General features: G+C 50.8%; 1 protein-coding gene across 3 annotated transcripts in view; it reads left to right on the top strand.

The window, feature by feature from the left end:
* Window positions 1–20,955, top strand: part of LOC149364585 (uncharacterized) — a 283,458-nt gene that overhangs the window by 137,983 nt on the left and 124,520 nt on the right. The window contains exon 1 of one of the 3 annotated variants that reach the window (XM_089574535.1): window positions 20,297–20,387. The exons of 1 other annotated variant lie outside the window; for it this stretch is intronic. In XM_089574535.1, the coding sequence (XP_089430661.1) occupies window positions 20,382–20,387 (6 nt within the window). In that variant the 5' untranslated portion in view covers window positions 20,297–20,381. Of the gene's footprint in view, window positions 1–20,296; window positions 20,388–20,955 lie in introns of those variants that run through there. One more of the 3 variants, XM_089574537.1, reaches the window with a different exon arrangement.

Here is a 20,955-nt window from a genome sequence, read left to right as displayed (position 1 = left end):
CTGTCTGGACGGAGATAGCGTCACTCTTTGCCACTTCGTCCCCATTGGGCCCGTTGAGCTTTGCGAGCCGCCTTTTCTCAGCCTCGAGTTTAAGCTCTTTTAGCTCCGCTGCTAGTTTCTGCATACGCTCTTCCCGAGCTCTTCTACTTTCCTGTAGCTGTGCCTCTAGTCTCACTCTTTCCGCTTCCTCAGCGCTTTTACGCTCCTGTAGCTGTACTTCCTCAGCTGTTTTACGCTGCTCTTCTTTTGCCCACTTCTGCATATTATCCCAAGCAATTTCAAAATCATCCTCTTCCTCCGTTTCCAAATTTTGGATTGCCCGGACAATATCCGAATCTTCCGCTCTTTCCTCCACATCCACTCCTAACTCATCGCACAAGAACAACAGTTCTGTCCTCGACAACCTCGTCAGGTCCACGGTCGCTGCTTTCAAATATTGGCTTTGCTCGCTCATGGTGATTCTGAGCAACTACCCCTGTGCTACAGACATACAAACACCCGATCAACCAGCAGTTCAAATTATTAACCCAGAATTTGAAGCCTGGAGGATCCAAAGCAAAAACCAAACACTCACCCGCAGATGCAGCACCATGTCACCAGGTTCATCCCACCGCTGCCAACCAGTTGTTGGGGCTGGGGGGAGTTGGGGCTTCTATCCCACCGCTGCCGCCAGTTGTTGACGCTGCCACAAGTTGTTGGCGAAGAAGGGTCGGTTCGGCGTCCTTGCTAGCTCGTTGCTGCTGCTGCTCGCTTGACGGAACCGTGGTCAAGCTTCGGCACCCGTTCCCACCACCACCAGGACAGGAGTGCCGCCAAGGCAAAGAGTTAAGTGATGGAAGGAAGATTACAAGAGGGTTTATTTACATCTTTTTACAAGCATAAGAAACTGAAGTGAGGCTCCAAAAGAGGCTAAGTGAGCTGCTCTGCCGCATTCGTTCGCGACATTTATACTGTTCGCCTTCCCTAATTTCCCTAGGTTGAGGACGCCCACGCCGGGGTGGGAGGGGCCCAGATCACAAACAACACAAACTTGTGCGCACAAACACACCACTGCACTTAGGGCCACGCCCCTGTCACATGTGGAGTCTGAGGGAAAGAAGGTTGTCGTCGAGGTAGCGTTGACTGCGGTAGGTGATGGCCTCCGGCCAGTCGAAGGTTTCTGCGGGTCACCGACATCTGCTGATAATCAAAGACACCCGCCGCTCGAGGCCGGACGCAAGGTCACGAAAACGCCGAAAGTGGTTCCTCGTGCTTGGGTCGGACGATGCCCGCCAGCTCGTCGCGGTGCTTGGCACGCCTAAGAGCCACAGCAAACGAAGCCCTTTGTTCCCCCGGCACGCTCACAGCAATTGGGGAAGATAACGTCGGTCTCCCCGCGGCGGCGGCGGCGGCGACACTTGAAGAGACTTCGGAAAGGCGGTCTGTTTTTGCTAAAACTTCAACCCCTTCTTTATGGTTCTGTACTCCGACCAGGAAGGGCTCGGTAAATGGAATCAGCTGTCACCTGGGTCCCCTGTGTGGTCCATGACGGCAGGCTTGGGGCAACGGTCGCCGAGTAGAAAGCAGGTACTCTCAGCCACCCAGGAGACATATGTGTGCTGGCTGCTTCCGCCGCTGCTTAGCCTTCGCCGTACCTTGCTTAACGACGACCCACATCTGATAGTAATTCTTTCCAGGCCCGTGTACTACGATCTTTACAGCGGGTATTCCGGCGAACGCTTCCAGCGGACAATCCAAGTATTCGGCCAGTGAATTTTCATAGAGAAGCGGAGTCAGAAGTTGCAAAAATCTCTGAGTACGTTCGTGGATCCTCCAGTCCAGCTCAGCAGAATCATCGCCCTAATTCGGATCACCATATACATATCACCAGTACCCCAAAATTCAAGACAGAAACCAATGCCAGCGAAGCGAGGGAACCACCATTCAATTTCGCCCCATCCACCTCCAAGCCACCTGCCAGTGGGCACCAATTGGAACACTCTGCTGCGCGAAAGCCCACCACCCGAAACAGTTGTTGCGGATCACAGGAAGCGCCGCTGGATTCTGCACCTGAGACCTGCAATCCAACTTTGAGCGTATCAGCGTCTCCTAGAGCAACTGAAGCTCAAACGGCCGAAAGACGCCGACGAGCACCTGACACCGGGAGCGGCTGTGCGGAGAATCCTTCGACCCCGAAATCGAGGTATGACCTCAGGCGACGCTGCGGCTCCGCCCAGCGAGTGAGACAGGATTGACGGTGTGATCGCGCTCAGCCGCCCACTCCCCCCTCAGCTGCTGCTACACACTCTCGAAAATTTTTTAAATTAAGAAAAATAATAGACAAAAGGATCAGGCACGAGCTCCACATAAAGTCCCTTAAAATATACCTAAAATCAAATACGGTGCCCAATGGCCTTTCCGTGTCTTTAACGCCGTCGATGAACAATCTCTCGAAAACCAATCACCTAGCTTGGAGCCAAGTTCTGCTTAACGCATCCCTAAACCTTCTGAAAATAACTATAGACCATTGCAAAGAGATGTTGGCATCACTGAGCCGTGAGGAGAGGCGAGCTCGTCAAAACGTGGTACTTTCGGATATGGAGACTCAAGAGCTTGAGTTCTTTCAGTCGAGCAAGGCTAAGCAAATCTGGAATAACAAATGCAAAAAATTCTCGCGAGATAACATCCAGCTTGAGGAAGGAAGAGAGAGCGCCGTGGCTTCACAACAAAGAGAGGACAAATTACAACCTATATACACCCTCATGCCTGCAAGCGATCATGCAACCCCATTTAATCAAACATTGGAGGGTTCGGATGTACAGGAAAACATTATTAATCTCTCAAACGCACCCCTTAGCAAAGAGGAAAAATCGGTATTGTCACGTGGACTGAAATTCTGTCCAAATACTGGCCGATATGACGAATACAAATTACTAAAGGATCTCGACAATTTTTCTCGAAATCTGAGACTCCGGGAGTACTTTTCTGATAAGCAGAACCATGGGCGTCCGGAGGGGGGGGCAAGGGGGGGCGGCTGCACCCCCCTGGAAAATCACTCACTCGAACCGTGAGTGATGGCCGCACGTCAGGGGCGGCGGTGCGCTCAGCCAAAAGAGTAAAAGCGGCCCTGCTTCCACGCTTTGGGTCACATCTGCAAAGTGCCGCGTCCGGGGACGCGTCGTTGCAGACATACAGCGGCACCGGCGAGCATGTGTTTCGAGCCGTCTTGAGATGTGTGCCTGTTTCTTTGATCTCTAGAGAGATAGCGACACGGAGGCAGACAGTGCACACCCCGGCCACCGATGAATTCTTCAGGAGGGAGGGACAAATCAGCCGTGTCCATCCCCGCTTTGTCGGACTGCTCAGGGGCAAGCGGGCGATGAGTTGGCGCCGCCGCCGCTCGCTGTCTCCTCCGATCCACGGGAGAGCGCAGTTCGGTACAAGCGCCGCTTTCAGAATTTTCGGCAAAGGGGATTAGCTGCTTTTGTTCACGGCGACGCAGTCTCCAGAGGCGCTCCCACACCAGCGTTCCTTGCGTCTTCTCCGGAAACCAGCGCCTTTGGTCAAGGCAGTCCGATGGCGCCTGCCTGGCTCGCCTGTCACCTCTGGCTGGGCCTCAAATCCCAACAGCGCCCATGTACTGTGCGATGTCAGTGCATGATAAAGAGACCGTCCGTCCCTCATAGCCTGAGTCGTTTTGGGGCTCTGAACCTCATAAAAACACACAAAACAAATTTTCCGACCGGAGTGGCGAGTGTCCCTTCCCCTCGGAAGTCGCGCGGCGTTCCTTGCGTGTGCGCGCCTCTTTGTTTGTGCTTCGGTGTTTTTAGTGGCCGGTTGTCAACGAAGCTGAGAACAACCAAGACAGCGGACGAGAAAACGACGAGCGGCGAGTAGTGTGTGTGCAAATACTCGACTGTGCGGTTGCGCGAGCAAGATGGAGCGAGGTGTATGAAGCTGCGAGCGTGCATTTATCTTGTAAATAAGTTTTCGCTGCATACATAGTCATTTTTTGTTTTCAACGTACGCATTCAACCGTTTTTCCAATCAATGTGTATATATTTTTAACACTACCAACCCCGAGGAACTCCATAGCCAGCTTTGTCTCGCGCGGTCCCGAATGATGGATATTCGACGCTTCTTCAAGCGTCAGCGGTTGTCTGACGAAGCATTATCCAAATGCGCCCCTGCAGATTCTGGTGTGACATGTGACAACGGTGTAGCATTTGAACAGAGTGATGCAAGCTTTTATCACCGGACAGTAGCTGATGTCGTCGACTCCATGGAAGGGACTCTGTCAACAGTGAGTTCAGGTGATGCAGCAGGCCGAGATGATTCCATTTCTCCTTTCTTGGGATTCAAGCCCGGATTTGACCAGAGCGATGCAACCTTTCATCACCGGACAGTAGCCGGCGTCGTCGTCTCCATGGAAGGAACTCCACCAGCGAGCTCCGGTCACGCAGTAAGCCGAAACGATTCCCTTTCTCCTTGCTTGGGATCGAAGTCCGGAGACAACATCAAGAAAACAAATAACTTGCCTCAAGAATATGACTTAGGAGAGTTTCTAGGCAAAGCTAAACTCACTGGCATACCGGACTTTTTGAAGTTACGTCTTCTTACTAAGCCATGGTCGCCAAATGTCACATATGATTTTAAGAAGGATGTAACACCTGGAAAGAGGCCTTTTCGACATCAGTGGCTGGGAGATTACGCCCCCTGGCTTGCGTACTCAGCGACAGCGAAAGGCGCCTTTTGTCGTTTTTGCGTCATTTTTCCTCCGCGTGTTCACCGGGGTACTCAAGGTAGTTTTATCGTGCGCGCTTTCAGTAACTACAGAAAAATGCACGAGGCGTGCAGGGATCACGTAAAATCCCAATGGCACCAGGAGGCAATGACGGCCTCACAGAACTTTATGGATGTGATGAAAGGCAAGCAGCTACCCGTTGTACAGCAGCTGAACAGAGCACTGCACGCGCAAGTTGAAAGGAACCGTGAGAAACTATTTCCAATAGTTTCCACCATTGTCTTTTGCGCGACGCATGACTTGCCGATTCGCGGCAAGCAGTCCGATAGTGGAGTCTTCAATGATCTGCTTGACTTTCGTGTAGAAGCTGGAGATACTCTACTTCAGGAGCACTTCGCTTCTTCTGCTGGCAATGCCAAGTACACTTCTGTCCGCGTCCAGAACGAGATCATCACAATCTGTGGCGACATCCTGAGAGAGCAGATAGTTACCGAAACTAACAAAGCGTTTGCTTTTTCCGTTCTTGCTGACGAAACTGCAGATATTTCAGGAAAAGAGCAGATGTCTATAGGCGTTCGCTTTATTGACAAGGCGGAAGTCGAAGTGTGCGTTCGAGAGCAGTTTTTGGGATTTGTAGAGCTGGAGCAATTAAACTCCGCTTGCATCGCCGCGGCAATCTTGAAGCTTTTGACGAATGTCGGACTGATTCTTTCGAACCTCGTTGGACAGGGGTACGATGGATGCTCTACAATGGCTGGAAAAGAAGCTGGAGTGAACAAAATTATACAAAAACAGTTCCCGAAGGCACTATTTTTCCACTGTGCAAGTCACAAACTAAATCTCGTCATCAACGATTTGAACGACGTCTCTGAAATTCGAAACACAATTGGGATAATCAAACAAACCATAAACTTCTTCCGCGAGAGCGTGCTCCGGAGAAAATTGGTGCCCAACATTCCGATGCTGTGTGAGACAAGATGGTCTGCAAAGTACAAGTCTATTAGGATCTTCTCTCAGCATTACGTGGCCATAGTCGAAGCACTCGAGCAGCTCGCGTCCACGGAATCATGCTCGAACGCTGCAACTAGACAACGAGCTCACATCCTCTACTGCGCAACAACAAGTTCATCTTTCATCGTCTGCTTGCATATTGTAGCGAAGTACAGCGCTCGGCTCGAACCAGCTACGAACATTCTGCAAGGTGTATCCATGGACTTCCATTCTGTGCATGGCCACATCACTGAGCTACAACGTATTTTTCGCGGCCACCGGACAAACGCTGTAGAGGAGTTCTCTAACATCATGAATGCAGCAAGGGAGGCAGCCAATCACTTAAATGTGGTGATATCTGTACCAAGACAAGTCTCTCGTCAGGCCCACCGAGACAACTACGGGATTCAGTCGCCAGAGGAATACTACCTGTGGCAATATATGTGCCGTACTTGGACTCCCTCACTGCTTCTTTAGCTCGGCGCTTTTCTGAAAGCAATGAGAGGAGCTTCAAACTTCTCCAGCTGCATCCATCAAAAATGAAGCACTTGAGCCGTGTTGAGTTCGCTGTTCTCGCCGAAGAACTCCAGTGCTTTTACGGCATCGACAACTTCAAGGAAGAGGCCATCTCTTGGTACGAGATGTGGTGCAACAAAACTGGGGACCCATCAGAAATAACTTACTGCGAGCTTCTACATCAGGCCAAGACATTCTTCCCTGGTGTTGCAAAAGCCATTGAGGTGGCTCTGGCTTTGCCAGTTACTACCTGTACGGTCGAACGCTCCTTCAGTACAATGAGGAGAGTGAAAACGTGGCTACGCTCAACGATGACAAACGACAGACTGGACGGCCTTTGTATGATGAGTGTGCACCGAGAGCGTGTAATGAAGCACAGATATGAATTTATCACCAGTGTCATCACGCAATTCGCCCAGAAAAATCCGAGGCGTCTACAGTTTCTGTTCAAGGAAGACTGACTGAGTGACTGTCGTTGCGTGTTTGTGAACATATTGTGCTGTGTGCTGGTCATCAATCCGGGTGTGTCGAGAATCCGTATGCAGCAAGACTGAGCACTCTTCTCCACGAAGTGATAGTATCTTTTTGCATTTTTATTAATTTTAATTGTTTCTTCGTTGATAAACTCCAATGTATCTCTCCTAGCCTCGCTTTAATTTGCTGTTTGTAATTTTTCTTTCATGCGTGTATTTTACTTATTTATTTTATTTGTATATAAATAAATAAATTTACTCCGCAAATAGTGCCTTTTTGCTACGAACATACCCCCCCCCCCCCCCCTCCGGCGCCAACAACCAATGGGGCCCCCCCTGCAAAAAATTCTGCGGACGCCCTTGAGCAGAACCAAAATTGTAACTCATTCCCTCCCTCTCAGGAACAGTGGACACCGAGATCCGGTAGGGATAAACATCTGGACATGTATTTAAAAGCGATTCAACGAGACATCATTCAGGCCTTCGAGGCACACAAACCGGGACCACCGAATCTTTCCAGGGAAGAGCGTGACGCCTTGGAATCACTCAGCAAGCGAACGGACATTGTTATTAAACCCGCTGACAAAGGAGGCGGCATAGTAATTTTAGATAAAGAAAAGTATATCCAGGAGGGATACCGCCAACTCAATAACTCTAATTTCTATCGCTTGCTTTCATCAGACCCCACCACTGGGCACAGTAAAATTATAGAAAAAACCTTGAAACAACTCACCGATGAAGGTGAATTACCGCCACGAGTAAGTAAGGCGCTGACGCCATTAAATGCGTCTCCAGGGCGCTTTTACATGCTCCCAAAAATACATAAAGAAAATCATCCGGGTCGACCGATCGTTTCCGGCATTGGCACACTCACGGAACCGATCTCCAGCTACATTGATTCTCTGATCAGGCATATCCCTCCTAAACACAGATCTTACATTCGTGACACTACTCATTTTCTAAAAGAATTAAGTCAATTTACTGCTCCAGAAGGAGCTTTTCTGGTAACCCTGGACGTGGTATCCCTGTACACTAATATACCGCATGATGACGGCATCCGGGCTCTGATCACATCGTATGAGAAATACAAAAGCATAGATTCTCCCAGCAAAAGTACCCTCGCAGAACTGACTAATCTGGTTCTCAAACTCAACTCCTTCGAATTCAACAACTCTTCCTACCTACAAACGAGTGGCACCGCTATGGGCACAAAGATGGCGCCAAACTATGCCAACATATTCATGAACAGCATTGAATCGGACTTTCTTCGCTCATATCCAACAAAACCGGCTTTCTACAGACGCTTCCTAGACGATATATTCATGGTATGGACCGGCACTGAGGACCAACTCATCCAGTTTATCTCATCATTTAACAACATACATCCAAACCTCTCTTTTACGCACACCTATTCGACCAATCAGATTAACTTTTTGGACGTCTTGATTCGAATAGAACAGGGCATCTTAATCACCAGTGTCTACAGGAAGCCCACTGATAGACAACAGTACCTCCATTTCAAGAGCTGCCACCCACGCCACTGCAAAACCTCTATTCCATACTCTCAGGCCATCAGATTCAAACGAGTGTGCTCACGCTCAGAAGATTTTAAGGATAATTCTAATCGTATGCGGGAGGTTTTGAATCATCAGCGCTATCCGCTCTCTATTGTCGACGATGCAATTAGAAAAGCGGAAGAGAGAAACCGTAACGAACTGTTTGGGGATCCCGCGTCAGCAGCTCCCAATGAACACCGCTCTAATCTAGTCTTAACCTTTGCGAACAACCTTCCGAATGTAAACAAAATTCTAAGAAAACATTTTAACATCATCGAACAAAGCGACCGACTCTCAAAGGTTTTCCCAACGGCTCCACGGGTCACCTACCGACGACCAAAAAATTTGCAAAATTATGTGGTTCACTCTACTATAAGTAAACAAGAGCCTGTAGGTTGCGTGCCTTGCGGGAAGAATCGGTGTCAAGTTTGCAAGCACATGCAGAAAACGACGTCGGCTCAGAGCACACACTCTAATTTCAAACACTCCATTCGAGAGAACTTGAATTGTGAAAGTAGTAACGTACTGTACATGCTCGAGTGCGGCAACTGTCAAATGCAATACATTGGCCAGACTGAGAATCCCTTCCGAATTCGATTCAATAATCACCGCGCGCATGCCAAATCACTTCCTCTCCTCCCCCTGTCGAAACACCTCCGTCAAGAAAATCATGATTTCGACAAAATTAAAGTCACTCTGCTACAGAGCGGTTTCAAAAATACCCGTGAGCGGGAACAACGGGAGTCATACTTTATTTTCAAATTTAATACGGTGCAGGCCGGTATAAATGAGAACCCCGGAGCTCTCTCCGCACTTCAGAAATCAGAGGCCCAGTAAGATTCACAGCCTCTTCGACTGAATCGCCTGAGGTCATACCATTTTGAGTGTTTGCGTCTACATGCCGCCTGTCTCCTACCCCAGCCTTTCTTTTCTTCCTTATGCCCAAACATTGCTGCTGAAACGACTTCTGCAGTAAACCATAAGGCGGCCTTCCACCCCCCCCCCCCCTTTTTTTTTTAAATGCCATTTCAAACAGAACGACAAGAATGATACTCAATACATTACATTGGTTTGCGAACGAGGATTAGGAGTGTTGCTATACACTAATATGGTTGTGGATCACTGTGAATCCCGTTCGTCGGTCGTCCAGCTAGATAGCCCAATTTTCTACTTGCCTGCCTTACGAAGGCGCAGGGCGCTAACAAGGGGCCGTAAGTGAATTTGGGCTACCTTGTGTTTTTCAAAAAGGTGAGGTAGATGAGGGAGGTACTTAGCAAGCCACCCCCCCCCCCCCCCTTTTCACTTTTTTTGCAAGTTCTCATGCCTCCTTTTCTTTCCTTTTTTCCTTTTTTTTCTTTCTCTTTTCTTCTTTTGTTTCCTTCTTTTTTTCTTTTTATTTTTTCCTGCTCTGCGTCCGAACTCTCTTTCTCTCGTTTTTTCGTTGCTCTGCCCCCCACTTCGCTTTTTGGAAAGGGCACCTCGTCGGCGGCGCAGTGTCTTTGCGAGGGGGCGCGCGGCTGACGAGTAGCGGCCGGGGGCTGGCGCTGGGTCTCCGCGGGGCCCAGCCACGGAATCAGGTTTCCGTCCGGCGTCTGGTCGGTTAACTCTCCGCCGATGTGATCGCGCCGCCGCCGTAACTCACATTCAAACAGTCAGTAACCACACTTCTGTCGGGCGGTTGACACTGTGAGGCAACGGGCGCGATAATGTTTTCTTCCCGCGTGTTCGAACGTCCCGCTCCCGCCGAAGGAAGCCTCCGCCCACAATATTTCTTCTCAACGGTTTTCCTCGCAGACAGCTCACCCCTCTCCACTTCCGCTACAACCTTTTGCCTCCTTCCCTTCCCCCACCCCCTCTTTTCCCCTTTCTTGAATTCGTTCTTTTCTTTTTTGTGTGCTCGCATTGCAGCCCTCATTTTCCCCTTAATCGGCAGGAACACCCTTGTCCGCCACTGTCTTGCTTTTCGTGTTTTGTTTTGTTTCCTCAAAGGAGAGCGTCTTCCCCTCTCCATCTGTGTGCGGTGCCGTGAGCAAGTGGATCGGTTTTGTTCACAAACAACCTTACCCTGATGAAGGACGGTCCACCGTCCGAAACCGTCGGTAAATAAATGTTTCTTTAAGAAGTGTACTTCAACTCTTTACTTATGTTGTTAGCAGTCGAGCAAGTTTTTTCATCGTAATATATATATATATATATATATATATATATATATATATATACAGCTGCAGCCCCCCTTCCTACGGCGCATGCGCACAGCTGTTGCAACTCGGTTTCGCCGGCACGCCGCGGCACTGGCTCCTCCTGTGACGTCACGCCAGACGGCGCGGCGAGTGGCGGCTGCTAGGCAACGGCTCAAGGTCACGGTGTGGCCACGGCGAAACGGCGAGACTTGCGCGTAATGTAGCTCTCGCTACAAAACCTGCTATCGCACAATATTCTGTGCTTAGCAATGCTAAACCGCCAGCATCTTTTTTTCACAATTGATATCAATATACTGAGGTGCACCGTGAAGGAAAGAGTAATTGAGGTGATCCACTCATCGAATCGGGACAAAACAGGCCACGTGCTTTATCGACAGACGTAAAAGTCAAACCACATCTGTAAAAACTAAAAAGAAGTAAAAAAATATTAGAGTGCATAAGCGCTGCTGAACAGTTCTTTGTCATTCAGTGGAGAACGAGCTGCAGCACAAAGACGCCGAGATTTGAGAAAGCGTCCAATGTCCGTTACCCCGCAGCAACACGCGAGGCAAAAGAGGTAATCCCAGTGAACCGCAGGACTACAAAAGACACGCACGCACACTCTTAAGCTCCAAATCCTAGTGTGTGCGCGTTTTCGCGCGCGTTACACATGGGTCTGGACGACCAAGCAAACGCCCATTCCTTCTAAAACGCATTCGCGCCGCGGTTCCTTCTTTTCAATGTCGCTTGTTCCTTTTGTCCGCGTGGGCGATTTGCGAAACTCTCATATCGCCGTCGTGGCGAGCGCGCGTATGCGGAGCGCCCTTGCCTCATTCCGCCGCAGCCGCTTCGGTGCCCGGCGTAGTATGTACGCGCTGAATGTCAAGGACACGCACCCGCGCGTACGGGCACGCGCGGGCGTACCACTGCGTGCCTCCCCGTCCGCTGGTATACCAAACTCGTTTCGCTCGAAAACTTGGTGGCGACGTGAATTCCCTAGCAATATACGGGCGTAATTGAAATTTCCCGGAGAAAACGGCCCCGCGCCCGCTCCTTGCAATAACAAACTTCGATTCCCTTTGTTCTCCCATTTGTAAGTACCCCCCCCCCCCCCCTCTTTTGTTATTCCCTCTTTCTGATTCTACAAAGGTATGCCTAAGTTTCGAGGTACCAACTTTTGGAAAGGTTGGAAGCACTGAGAATGTGCTGCTGTTTATAATACAATATTATTTGTATTTATTTTTTTCTAATTTGGAATAAGGTGCGTAGGAAGTCCGTCGCTATTGTTTGCAGCCTGAACGTCTGCGCGTATTCGGCGCGGCGGGCGCGTGTTTTTTGGCACGGTAAAGTTGCTCAAGAAAAAAGCTCAGGGAAAATTCGCTTTCCTATAACAGGGTCGTTTGGTTGCGACACCGCGTAATTACGAGTCGCGCGAACGCACAAACATACGCACGCACGCACGCACGCACGCACGCACGCACGCACGCGAGAGAGACCGTTAAGATTGCCCAGGTTGCGTATATACACGAAGATGAAGCTGCTAAACGAGGCTGCGCAGTTTTCCTTTCCGCGCGACTGGTTTGTTTGTTTATTGTTGTTTATTCGGGCGTGTGCCGCAGCAACGCGCGCGGCCAGATGAAAGGACTTGACCGGGGGCGCAGCGACCAAAATAAGAAACGAAGCCACTTTTTGTTTGTCGACCAGGTGTGTGTGTGTGCAAAGGAGGGAGGATGTATTTATGTCATCTTTCGAGCTTTTCTTTATCGTCTCGTGCCCGCCACGCCTGCGTTTCCTTGTTTTTCCTTATGTACTCAAATAATCCCAAGCGCGGCATTCAAAATTGCTGACGTCACTTCTTTCTTGATACATTTGGTGCTGACGCCGGGCAAGTGGCGGTTCTCTCAGTGGCAGCCCAGGAGGACTGTAATACGTAAGGCTACGTGTATTGGTCTCTCGTACAGGGGCCTAATATTCGGCTTTGGCTCTCGTTATCTTTTCTAGAGTCACCGGATAAATTGGTTTCTGATTCCAATCTTTCCTAGAGGGGCTCTCATTTCTTCCTGTACTTTCGTCCTCCCTCGGGTGTCCACACAGAATAGAACAATTACTGCGCATTTCTTTTCCGCACAACGTCTTTTTCTTCCTCATCTACCTTGGCATTCAGGACGAAATCCCCAGGTGGTCGAAATTATTCCCGAGCCCTCTGCTACTGCGCCTCTTCCTTTCTTTCTTCATTCAGTCCTGCCTTCATTGCTTCCCTCACAGCGCGGATGAGGTGTCCACCGAGAAGTGAGTTACTGCGCCATTTCCTTCCCTTCAAAAGCAATCTTTTCGCTTTACATTCGTTAAACTTTTTGATTCCCGTCCATAACGCCAAGAATGTCACTAGGTCGAAAGCTTGGCATAGTCACAAAAATGGGATGGGTATTGGTAGATTCTTGCGCTACAATATAAAGATCTCAGTGATGCTCTATTTCCCGTGGTTCTACCGATAATTCATGTCGTTGGCAATTAACATGGTCCTAAAACGAAGCAAAACACGTGTAACGGAAATCTGTTCTTCGTTATTTCCGTGTGTTGCTGCCGGTTCATGCTTCCTCGGATGTTTGTTCTGCCAGTTTTGTCCAGGAGGCACAAAAACGGATCCTCATTTACCTTGGATAAACGTGGCCCCTGCATTGCGTACTACCAAGGACTATGGTACTACGAAGCCCGTTTCATGATTCCTCGAGGACGGAGGAGTTATGCTGGCTCTTAATAGTTTTGCGTCACTTTCGCGCAAGTGTGCATCACAACGTGTTTAGTCCATATCCCGATTAGTATGTCAGGTACTGCTTAAAAAAAATATGTAAAGGGGTTTGGTTCTAAGCCGTGTACCGCGGCTGTTATAGCACCCTCCCACCTTCAAAATATTTGGAACGCTGATAATGAATGACGAGCCACGCAGCGTGACCCGGAAATAAACTGCTTGGGCTCTAAACATTTTGGCAGATGGTGTACATTGCTAGGCGAACATCTGCAGCCGTCATAACGAGAGCCTCCTCGTCCTCAAGATTAACATTTTACAGCGAAAGCGGCTAATGGAGCGTTTTTCGGTTCCGCAGCGTCGGCGTAGCACCGCGCAACGCTGATTGCTCAGCACGGTGTGACGTCACGCACGACGTTACCGCAGCGCACCGCGTAGAGTGGTCCGAACTTTGTGACGTCCCTAGTGGCAGCTTACAAACGTCAGGTGCACTTTACGAGAGAAGTCGAATAATAACGAATGAGCAATATTACATTGAACCCGCCGCGGTGGCTCAGTGGTCTACCGAGCCGGTGTACCCGGGTACGAACCCGACCGCGGCGGCCGCGTTTCGATGGAGGCGGAACGCAAGAGGCGCCCGTGTGCTGTGCGATGTCAGTGCACGTTAAAGATCCCCAGGTGGTCGAAATTATTCCGGAGACCTCCACTACGGCACCTCTTTCTCTCTTTCTTCTTTCACTCCTACCTTCCTCCCTTCCCTTACGGCGCGGTTCAGGTGTCCGCCGATATATATGAGACAGATACTTCTCCATTTCCTTTCCTCAAAAACCAATTTACCAATATTATATTGACGACCGCAATCAGCTGTCGCCGAATCTCGCGTTGCGCTGCGGTCGTCATAATTATCAACTTGACTACGCCCACTGCAGGGCAAAGGCCTCTGGCATGTCTCTGCAATTAACCCTGTCCTTTCCCAGCAACGGCTCCGGCCATCACCTTTAAAGAGATCACCTCTCTTTATCAAAACTTTCATGGTCTCTATCCCCCTCCCTGTAAAGGCCTCACCAGGGAGGAGGAGCGCTGGCTTCTCCGCCTCTATACCAATACTGTACTGTGCCCGGCAGTACTTAATTAAGCACTTCAATTCTTCCTTCTCGGGCGCGTGCCTACACTGTGAACAGGAGTTTTCGGACACCTACCACATGGTGTGGGCATGCCCTTCCAATCCTGCCTACCCACCCCACCTCCACCCCACTCAAGAGGACTGGGAAGCTGCCCTGCGCGGCTGCTCCGAACTCCATGCCCAACAGGCATTGGTAGCTAGAGCCCGGGCCGCTGCGGAAGCTACAGGGATCCCGGACTAGGGATCCCTCCTAGTGTTTGTAAGGGGCGGGCCCTTCCGGCTCGCCCCATCGACCTCTCACTGTAAATAGGAATAAAAGTTGTGGGTTTCTACGTGGACACAGGTCACCAACCACCGCGGGTTCGAGCTTCGCGCGAGCCAAGGGCCCCGATCAGCCGTCACCACACACACCCTGGGACACCGCTGCAGCGCACTCAACCTCCGCAGGGAGGAGAGCGATTCGCCGCAAAGAAACAGGCCTCCAAGTTCACAAAGGAGACGTTTATTCACGTCGTCCTCCAGCAGATACACACACACTCAATAGTCACCCCGTCCCGGGGGCGCGCGAGGAGCAAGGCTCCGCTGCGCGCACGAAGCGACTCGAGCAATGCGCGCCGCTAGCACGCCGCTGCAGGAGAATGTCCCCGCGGCAGTGCTGTGATCTCCCTCTCTCGTGTCGACCGTTGGGCCGGTTGCGAGAGAGAGTGGGCAAACAACGCAAGGTACGCCTGTCGGAGGTCGCTGGACCCCGCTGGACAGGCTCGAGCCGCTGCAGGTCAGAGGACACGTGCGGGCGAGCTCGAGTAAGCACTTGTCCGAACGGCAAAGGCCGGCACGGACAAACAGTAGTGTACGCACCTTACGCTGTCTCCGAGGGATCTTTCTCCCCTGACCTAACCTTTGTAAGGGGCGCTAGGCAGGTGGAGTGGGAAAACCTACTCGAAAACCTAGGGAGCGACCACTACATACTGAGAATCAGTATCACCGCTGAGAATACCAAGCGGAAAATAGGCAAGACTCGGCTCGTCGACTGGGACGCCTTCAGGGCCCACTGTAGGCAGATGCAAGGAGGCAACATTGAATCTGTGGGGGAGTGGAGTCAACAGCTCAAGGAGATCCAGGAACTCTACACCAAGGAGGTGGATCGAACCGAACAAGCCCCGGAGGTGGACAAGCGGCTCCTCAAGCTATGGGAGGCGAGGCGCGGACTCACTGCGCGGTGGAAAAGACAAAAACTGAACAGGAAGCTCAAGATCAAGATAGCCGAAATCACCAAGCAGGCGGAGGAGTATGCGACACAGCTGGCCAGGCAAGGTTGGCAGCAATTTAGCAGTACGCTGAACGGCACCCTGAGCACGGCCAGGACGTGGCAGATCCTCAAGTCCCTCATGGACCCAAGCAAAAACAAGTCAGAGAGCGGCAAGGCAATCCGAAGGCTGGTGCACCAATACACCGGTACAGACGAACAGCTAATGGAGGAAGTCCGGATCAAATGCTATGGCAACGATCAGGCCCAGAGCTATAAAGAAGAATACCGGGGCGAAGCGAACCCTCATATGGACAGACCCATAACCAGAGAAGAGGTGGTCGAAGTGATCAGGTCTGCTACAAAAAATACGGCAGCAGGAGCAGAGAAAATCCGTAACTCGCTGATCAGAAACCTAGGAGATGGAGCCATTGATCAGCTTACTGCCTACTTCAACAAACTCTGGCAGGAAGGAACGGTGCCCGCCGAGTGGAAACATGCGGTCGTGGTTATGATCCCGAAGCCTGGCAAGAAACTACAAGTGGAAAACCTCAGACCGATCTCCCTTACGTCTTGTCTAGGCAAGATGTACGAAAAAGTAATAACGAAGAGAATCCAGTCGCACCTGGAGAGGAACCAACTCTACCCCGATAGCATGTACGGGTTTCGAGCTCACCTGTCCACGCAAGACGTACTCCTCCAGCTAAAGGAGGAAGTACTGGAGAAGATGCCAAGAAGCGGGGAGAACGTTGTCATGGCCCTCGACATCAAAGGGGCCTTTGACAACGTGAGCCACGCCGCCATCATGGAAGGCATAAACGACACGAATTGCGGGAAGAGGGTCCACGACTACATCAGGGCCTTCCTAAGTGACCGGACAGCAACCGTAGGGCTAGGCGAGTTACGAAGCGACGTCTTCGCCACGCCCTGCAAGGGAACACCCCAAGGCTCTGTCATATCGCCTGTACTCTTCAACATGGCGATGCTAGGACTAGCGAGAAGGCTCAAAGCGATCCCGGGTATTCAACACGCGATGTACGCCGACGACATTACCGTATGGACCACCCAAGGGTCGCTAGGAGAGAAACAAGATCGGTTACAAGAAGCTGCCACCTGCATAGAAGACTACGTAAGGGAGAGAGGCCTGAGGTGCTCGACCGAAAAGTCGGAGATCATCAGAATAGGGAGACACCCCACCCAAGCTTCACTGGATGTCGTCCTCGAAGGACAGCTGATCCAGGAAAAGAACCTGGTCCGCATCCTGGGTATGTGGCTGCAAAGTAGCCGCAAATGCAGTCACACCATCACCCTGCTCAAGAGGGCCGCGGAACAAGTGGGAAGAATGATCAGCCGAGTATCTCAGAGAAGATACGGAATGAAGGAAGAAGACACTCTAAAACTCGTAAACAGCTTGATCGTCAGCAGGGTCATGTACTCGCTGCCTTACCACGCTACAACGAAAGCGGAGAGGGAGCAGGCCGACTGTGTCCTCAGGAAGGCCTACAAGATCGCTTTGCACCTACCCAGGAACGCATCAAACGAAAAACTGCTCCAGCTCGGAGTCAGCAACACCTTCGACGAGCTCGCAGAGGCTCAAACGGGTGCACAACTGGTTAGACTCAGAGGCTCCCCCACAGGAAGGGCGCTCCTGAAGAGGTTGGGTCGGAACACCGGTGGTCTGGCTGACAGATACACAGAAGTACCAGACGACCTCAGAAGGACTTTCAATGTAGGGCCATTGCCTAAAAACATGGATCCCAACTTACACGAGGAGAGGCGGAGGGCTAGGGCCGAGCAGATGGACAAAAGGCTAGGCCGATCCGAAAACACACTATATACGGACGCTTCTATGTACGCAAGCGTAGAGAAGCGCACAGCCGCTGTAGTGGTAGTCAATGGTACAGGGGAAATGACCTCCTGCGCTTCAGTGGGAGTGTCGGGGATAGCGGAGGCCGAAGAGATTGCCGTCGCGCTGGCGGTAGCCGAAGGCTATAGAAGAGGCCGCTCCCTGAACATTCTAACGGACTCGAAAGAAACATGCAAGAGTTATACGAAGGGCAACATTAGCGGCATCGCCCTTAGGATCATCGGCGAGGCGGCAGCTTCCGCTGGAAAAACGCCTATACAGCATATCATCTGGGTGCCAGCTCACGCAGGCGTAGCAGGAAACGAAAGGGCGGACAGCCTGGCTCGAGGGCTCACTTACCGAGCAGGCTTATCGGACGCCCCGGAGTTACGGCTACTCACGTGCGAGGGAGGCTACGCAGAGACCCTAAAACTTTATAGGGGAACTAGATTGAGGTATCCACCACCACACAGAGCACTGACTAGGGAAGAGGCTGTAGGATGGCGTAGGCTACAGACGAACACTTTTCCTAACCTGTACATATACAGCAAAATGTCACCAACGCAATTCAGATCAGACTGTCCCTGGTGCGGCGGTACACCTACACTCTATCACATTACCTGGGAGTGCGAAAGAAACATAGCATTCCACAATTATCAACCACCGAGTGAGGAGCAATGGGAGAGCTGTCTCTCCAGCAGCGAGCTCGAGGTCCAGAGGGCCTTGGTACAGCACGCTGTTGAAGCGGCACGACTCAGTGGAGCCCTGGACTGAGGGCCCACCCTTGCTCGAAGACTCAAGTCGCCAGCGCCCAAGCAGGACGACCAAGAAGTCTTCATCTCCGCGAATCTCTTGAAAGAGCAATAAAAGTTTTCTCTCTCTCTCTCTCTCTCTGGGCCCCGCTCGGACGGTCGCGCGGCGCGCGGCCGCCCAAAGCGGGTCCCGAATTCCCGCCAAAAGGCGCCAATGGCAAAGGCCCTTGGGGAGCCGGGGCGGAGCTGTGGCTAAATGACAGTGATTAGTCACCCAGCCGCCTCTCCACCGCCTGAGGCGGGAGCAAGGGAAAGAGGAGAAACAACGCGGGAGGCCGGCATAGCCGCGCAAAGGCGACGGCGGAAAGCCAGGATTCCCACAAAGTTTTAAGGCGGAAGCCTTTAATGTCTCATCGTTGTAAGCAGCAGTTGTCGACAGAAAATGTCACGCTTTTCAATTGGTGGAAACGGTCGTGACGTCACAGTGCGCGAATTTCAAACGGGGCCAATTGCACTTTGGCTAGTAGCCATACAACCAATAGAAGGGATCGTATAGTGATGCTCCAAGTAAGTGGGACTGAGCTTAGTTAATTGCTTAATTACACAATTAGCCTAATTAGCTTTACTAGTCAGGCCATATAAATAAATAAAAGCGATTAAGAAATTGGTCGAGCTCAGGAATCGAACCCCGGTCTTCGGCGTGAGACCACTCCGCCATGCCAGCTCGTTGGCTTGGAATGAACAAAGGCGCGTCTAGTGAATACGGTGTCTTCACTCACTCTCATCCTCCTCCATTCTCTTCCGGCGAGCTTTAGGTGTTCACCGACAAATGAGAGACATACATTTCCTTTCCTCAAAAACTAATTTACCGACGAGCGAGGCGTAGAACCGAATGGGCGATGGCGTTCTATGGACTCCTTGGCAGCGTTGTAAGACGCTGTCGCGTTCCACTCTTAGGGGCGAAGCTTAACATCTTAACCACACATCAGTGACCACACTTTAGGTCAAAAAAGTGCCCCCCCCCCCCCCCTGAATTTTGACGGGTGTCCACCGAGATATGTGAGACAGTTACTGCGTAATTTCCTTTCCTCAAATACAATTTTCATTTTCTTCAGTTCGTCTAGGTGGTGTTGCTTCATTACGGCTCCTCTTTATCTATCTTCTTTCACTCCCACCTCCCTTCCTCTACGGTGCGGTTCAGGTGTCCACCGAGGTGGCAGAGAATTACTGCGCCATTTCCTTTCCTCAAAAAGCGTTGCTTTCAAAGGGCCAGGCATCGCGCCGAACGGGTGGTGGCTTTCCGTGGACTCCCTGGCAGCGCTACAACGCGCTGCCGCGTTCCACTCCTAAAGGCGAAGCTTAAGCGTCATTAATTAGCAGTTAATTAGTATTCAGGTATTAATCAGTAATTAACAATTAATTAGTGATTTGCCATCACTTAATAATTAGTACTCAAAAAAATTCAGGGGGCACTTTGACTGTCTAAAGTGGGTAGAGGCGGAAGCGTTTCCCGCACCACCTTCGCTGTTTCTGTGGCACTGGTGGCGTCACATATAATTGAGTACTAATTACGAAGGGATGACAAATCACTAATTAATAGTTAATTACTGATTAATGCCTGCATACTAATTAACTGCTAATTAATGACGCTTAAGCTTCGCCTTTAGGAGTGGAACGCGACAGCGCGTTGTAGCGCTGCCAGGGAGTCCACGGAACGCCACCACCCGTTTGGCGCGATGCCTTGCCCTTTGAACGCAACGCTTTTTGAGGAAAGGAAATGGAGCAGTAATTCTCTGTCATCTCGGTGGACACCTGAACCGCATCGTTGAGGAAGGGAGGAAGTGGGAGTGAAAGAAGATAGATAAAGAGGAGCCGTAATGAAGAAAATGAAAATTGTATTTGAGGAAAGGAAATTACGCAGTAACTGTCTCACAAAATTCAGGGGGGCACTTTTTTTGACCTAAAGTGTTGTCACTGATGTGTGGTTAAGATGTTAAGCTTCGCCCGCGACGGCGTCTTGCAACGCTGCCAAGGAGTCCATAGAACGCCATCGCCCATTCGGTTCTACGAACGCGACAGCGTCTTGCAACGCTGCCAAGGAGTCCATAGAACGCCATCGCCCATTCGGTTCTACGCCTCGCTCGTCGGTAAATTGGTTTTTGAGGAAAGGAAATGTATCTGCTCATTTGTCGGTGGACACCTAAACCTCACCGGAAGGGAATGGAGGAGGATGAGAGTGAGTGAAGACACCGTATTCACTAGACGCGCCTTTGTTCATTCCAAACCATCGGGCTGGCATGGCGGAGTGGATAGCATGCTCGTCTCTCACGCCGAAGACCGGGTTTCGAATCCTGAGCTCGACCAATTTCTTAATCGGTTTTATTTATTTATATGGCCTGACTAGTAATGCTAATTAGGCTAATTGGGTAGTTAAGCAATTAACTAAGCTCAGTCCCACTTATACGATCCATTCAATTGGTTGCATGGTTACTAGCCAAAGTACAATTGGCCCCGTTTGAAATTCGCGCACTGTGACGTCACAACCGTTTCCACCAATTGAAAAGCGTGACATTTTCTGTCGACAACTGCTGCTTACAACGATGAGACATTAAAGGCTTCCGCCTTAATATATGTGACGCCACCAGTGCCACAGAAACAGCGAAGGTGGTGCGGAAAACGCTTCCGCCTCTACCCACTTTAGACAGTCAAAGTGCCCCCTGAATTTCTCCTCCTCCTTCACCGCATCCTCGCAAACTCCTTAATATCATCCGCCCACCAAACTTTCTGCCGCCCCCCCGCTTTTC

This window comes from Amblyomma mixtum, chromosome 2 (genome assembly GCF_055824585.1).
Source record: "Amblyomma mixtum isolate Tamu chromosome 2, ASM5582458v1, whole genome shotgun sequence".
NCBI classification, from domain to species: domain Eukaryota; kingdom Metazoa; phylum Arthropoda; class Arachnida; order Ixodida; family Ixodidae; genus Amblyomma; species Amblyomma mixtum.
The sequence above is the reverse complement of the archived record's forward strand: the minus strand, read 5'-3'. Positions and strand labels throughout refer to the sequence as shown.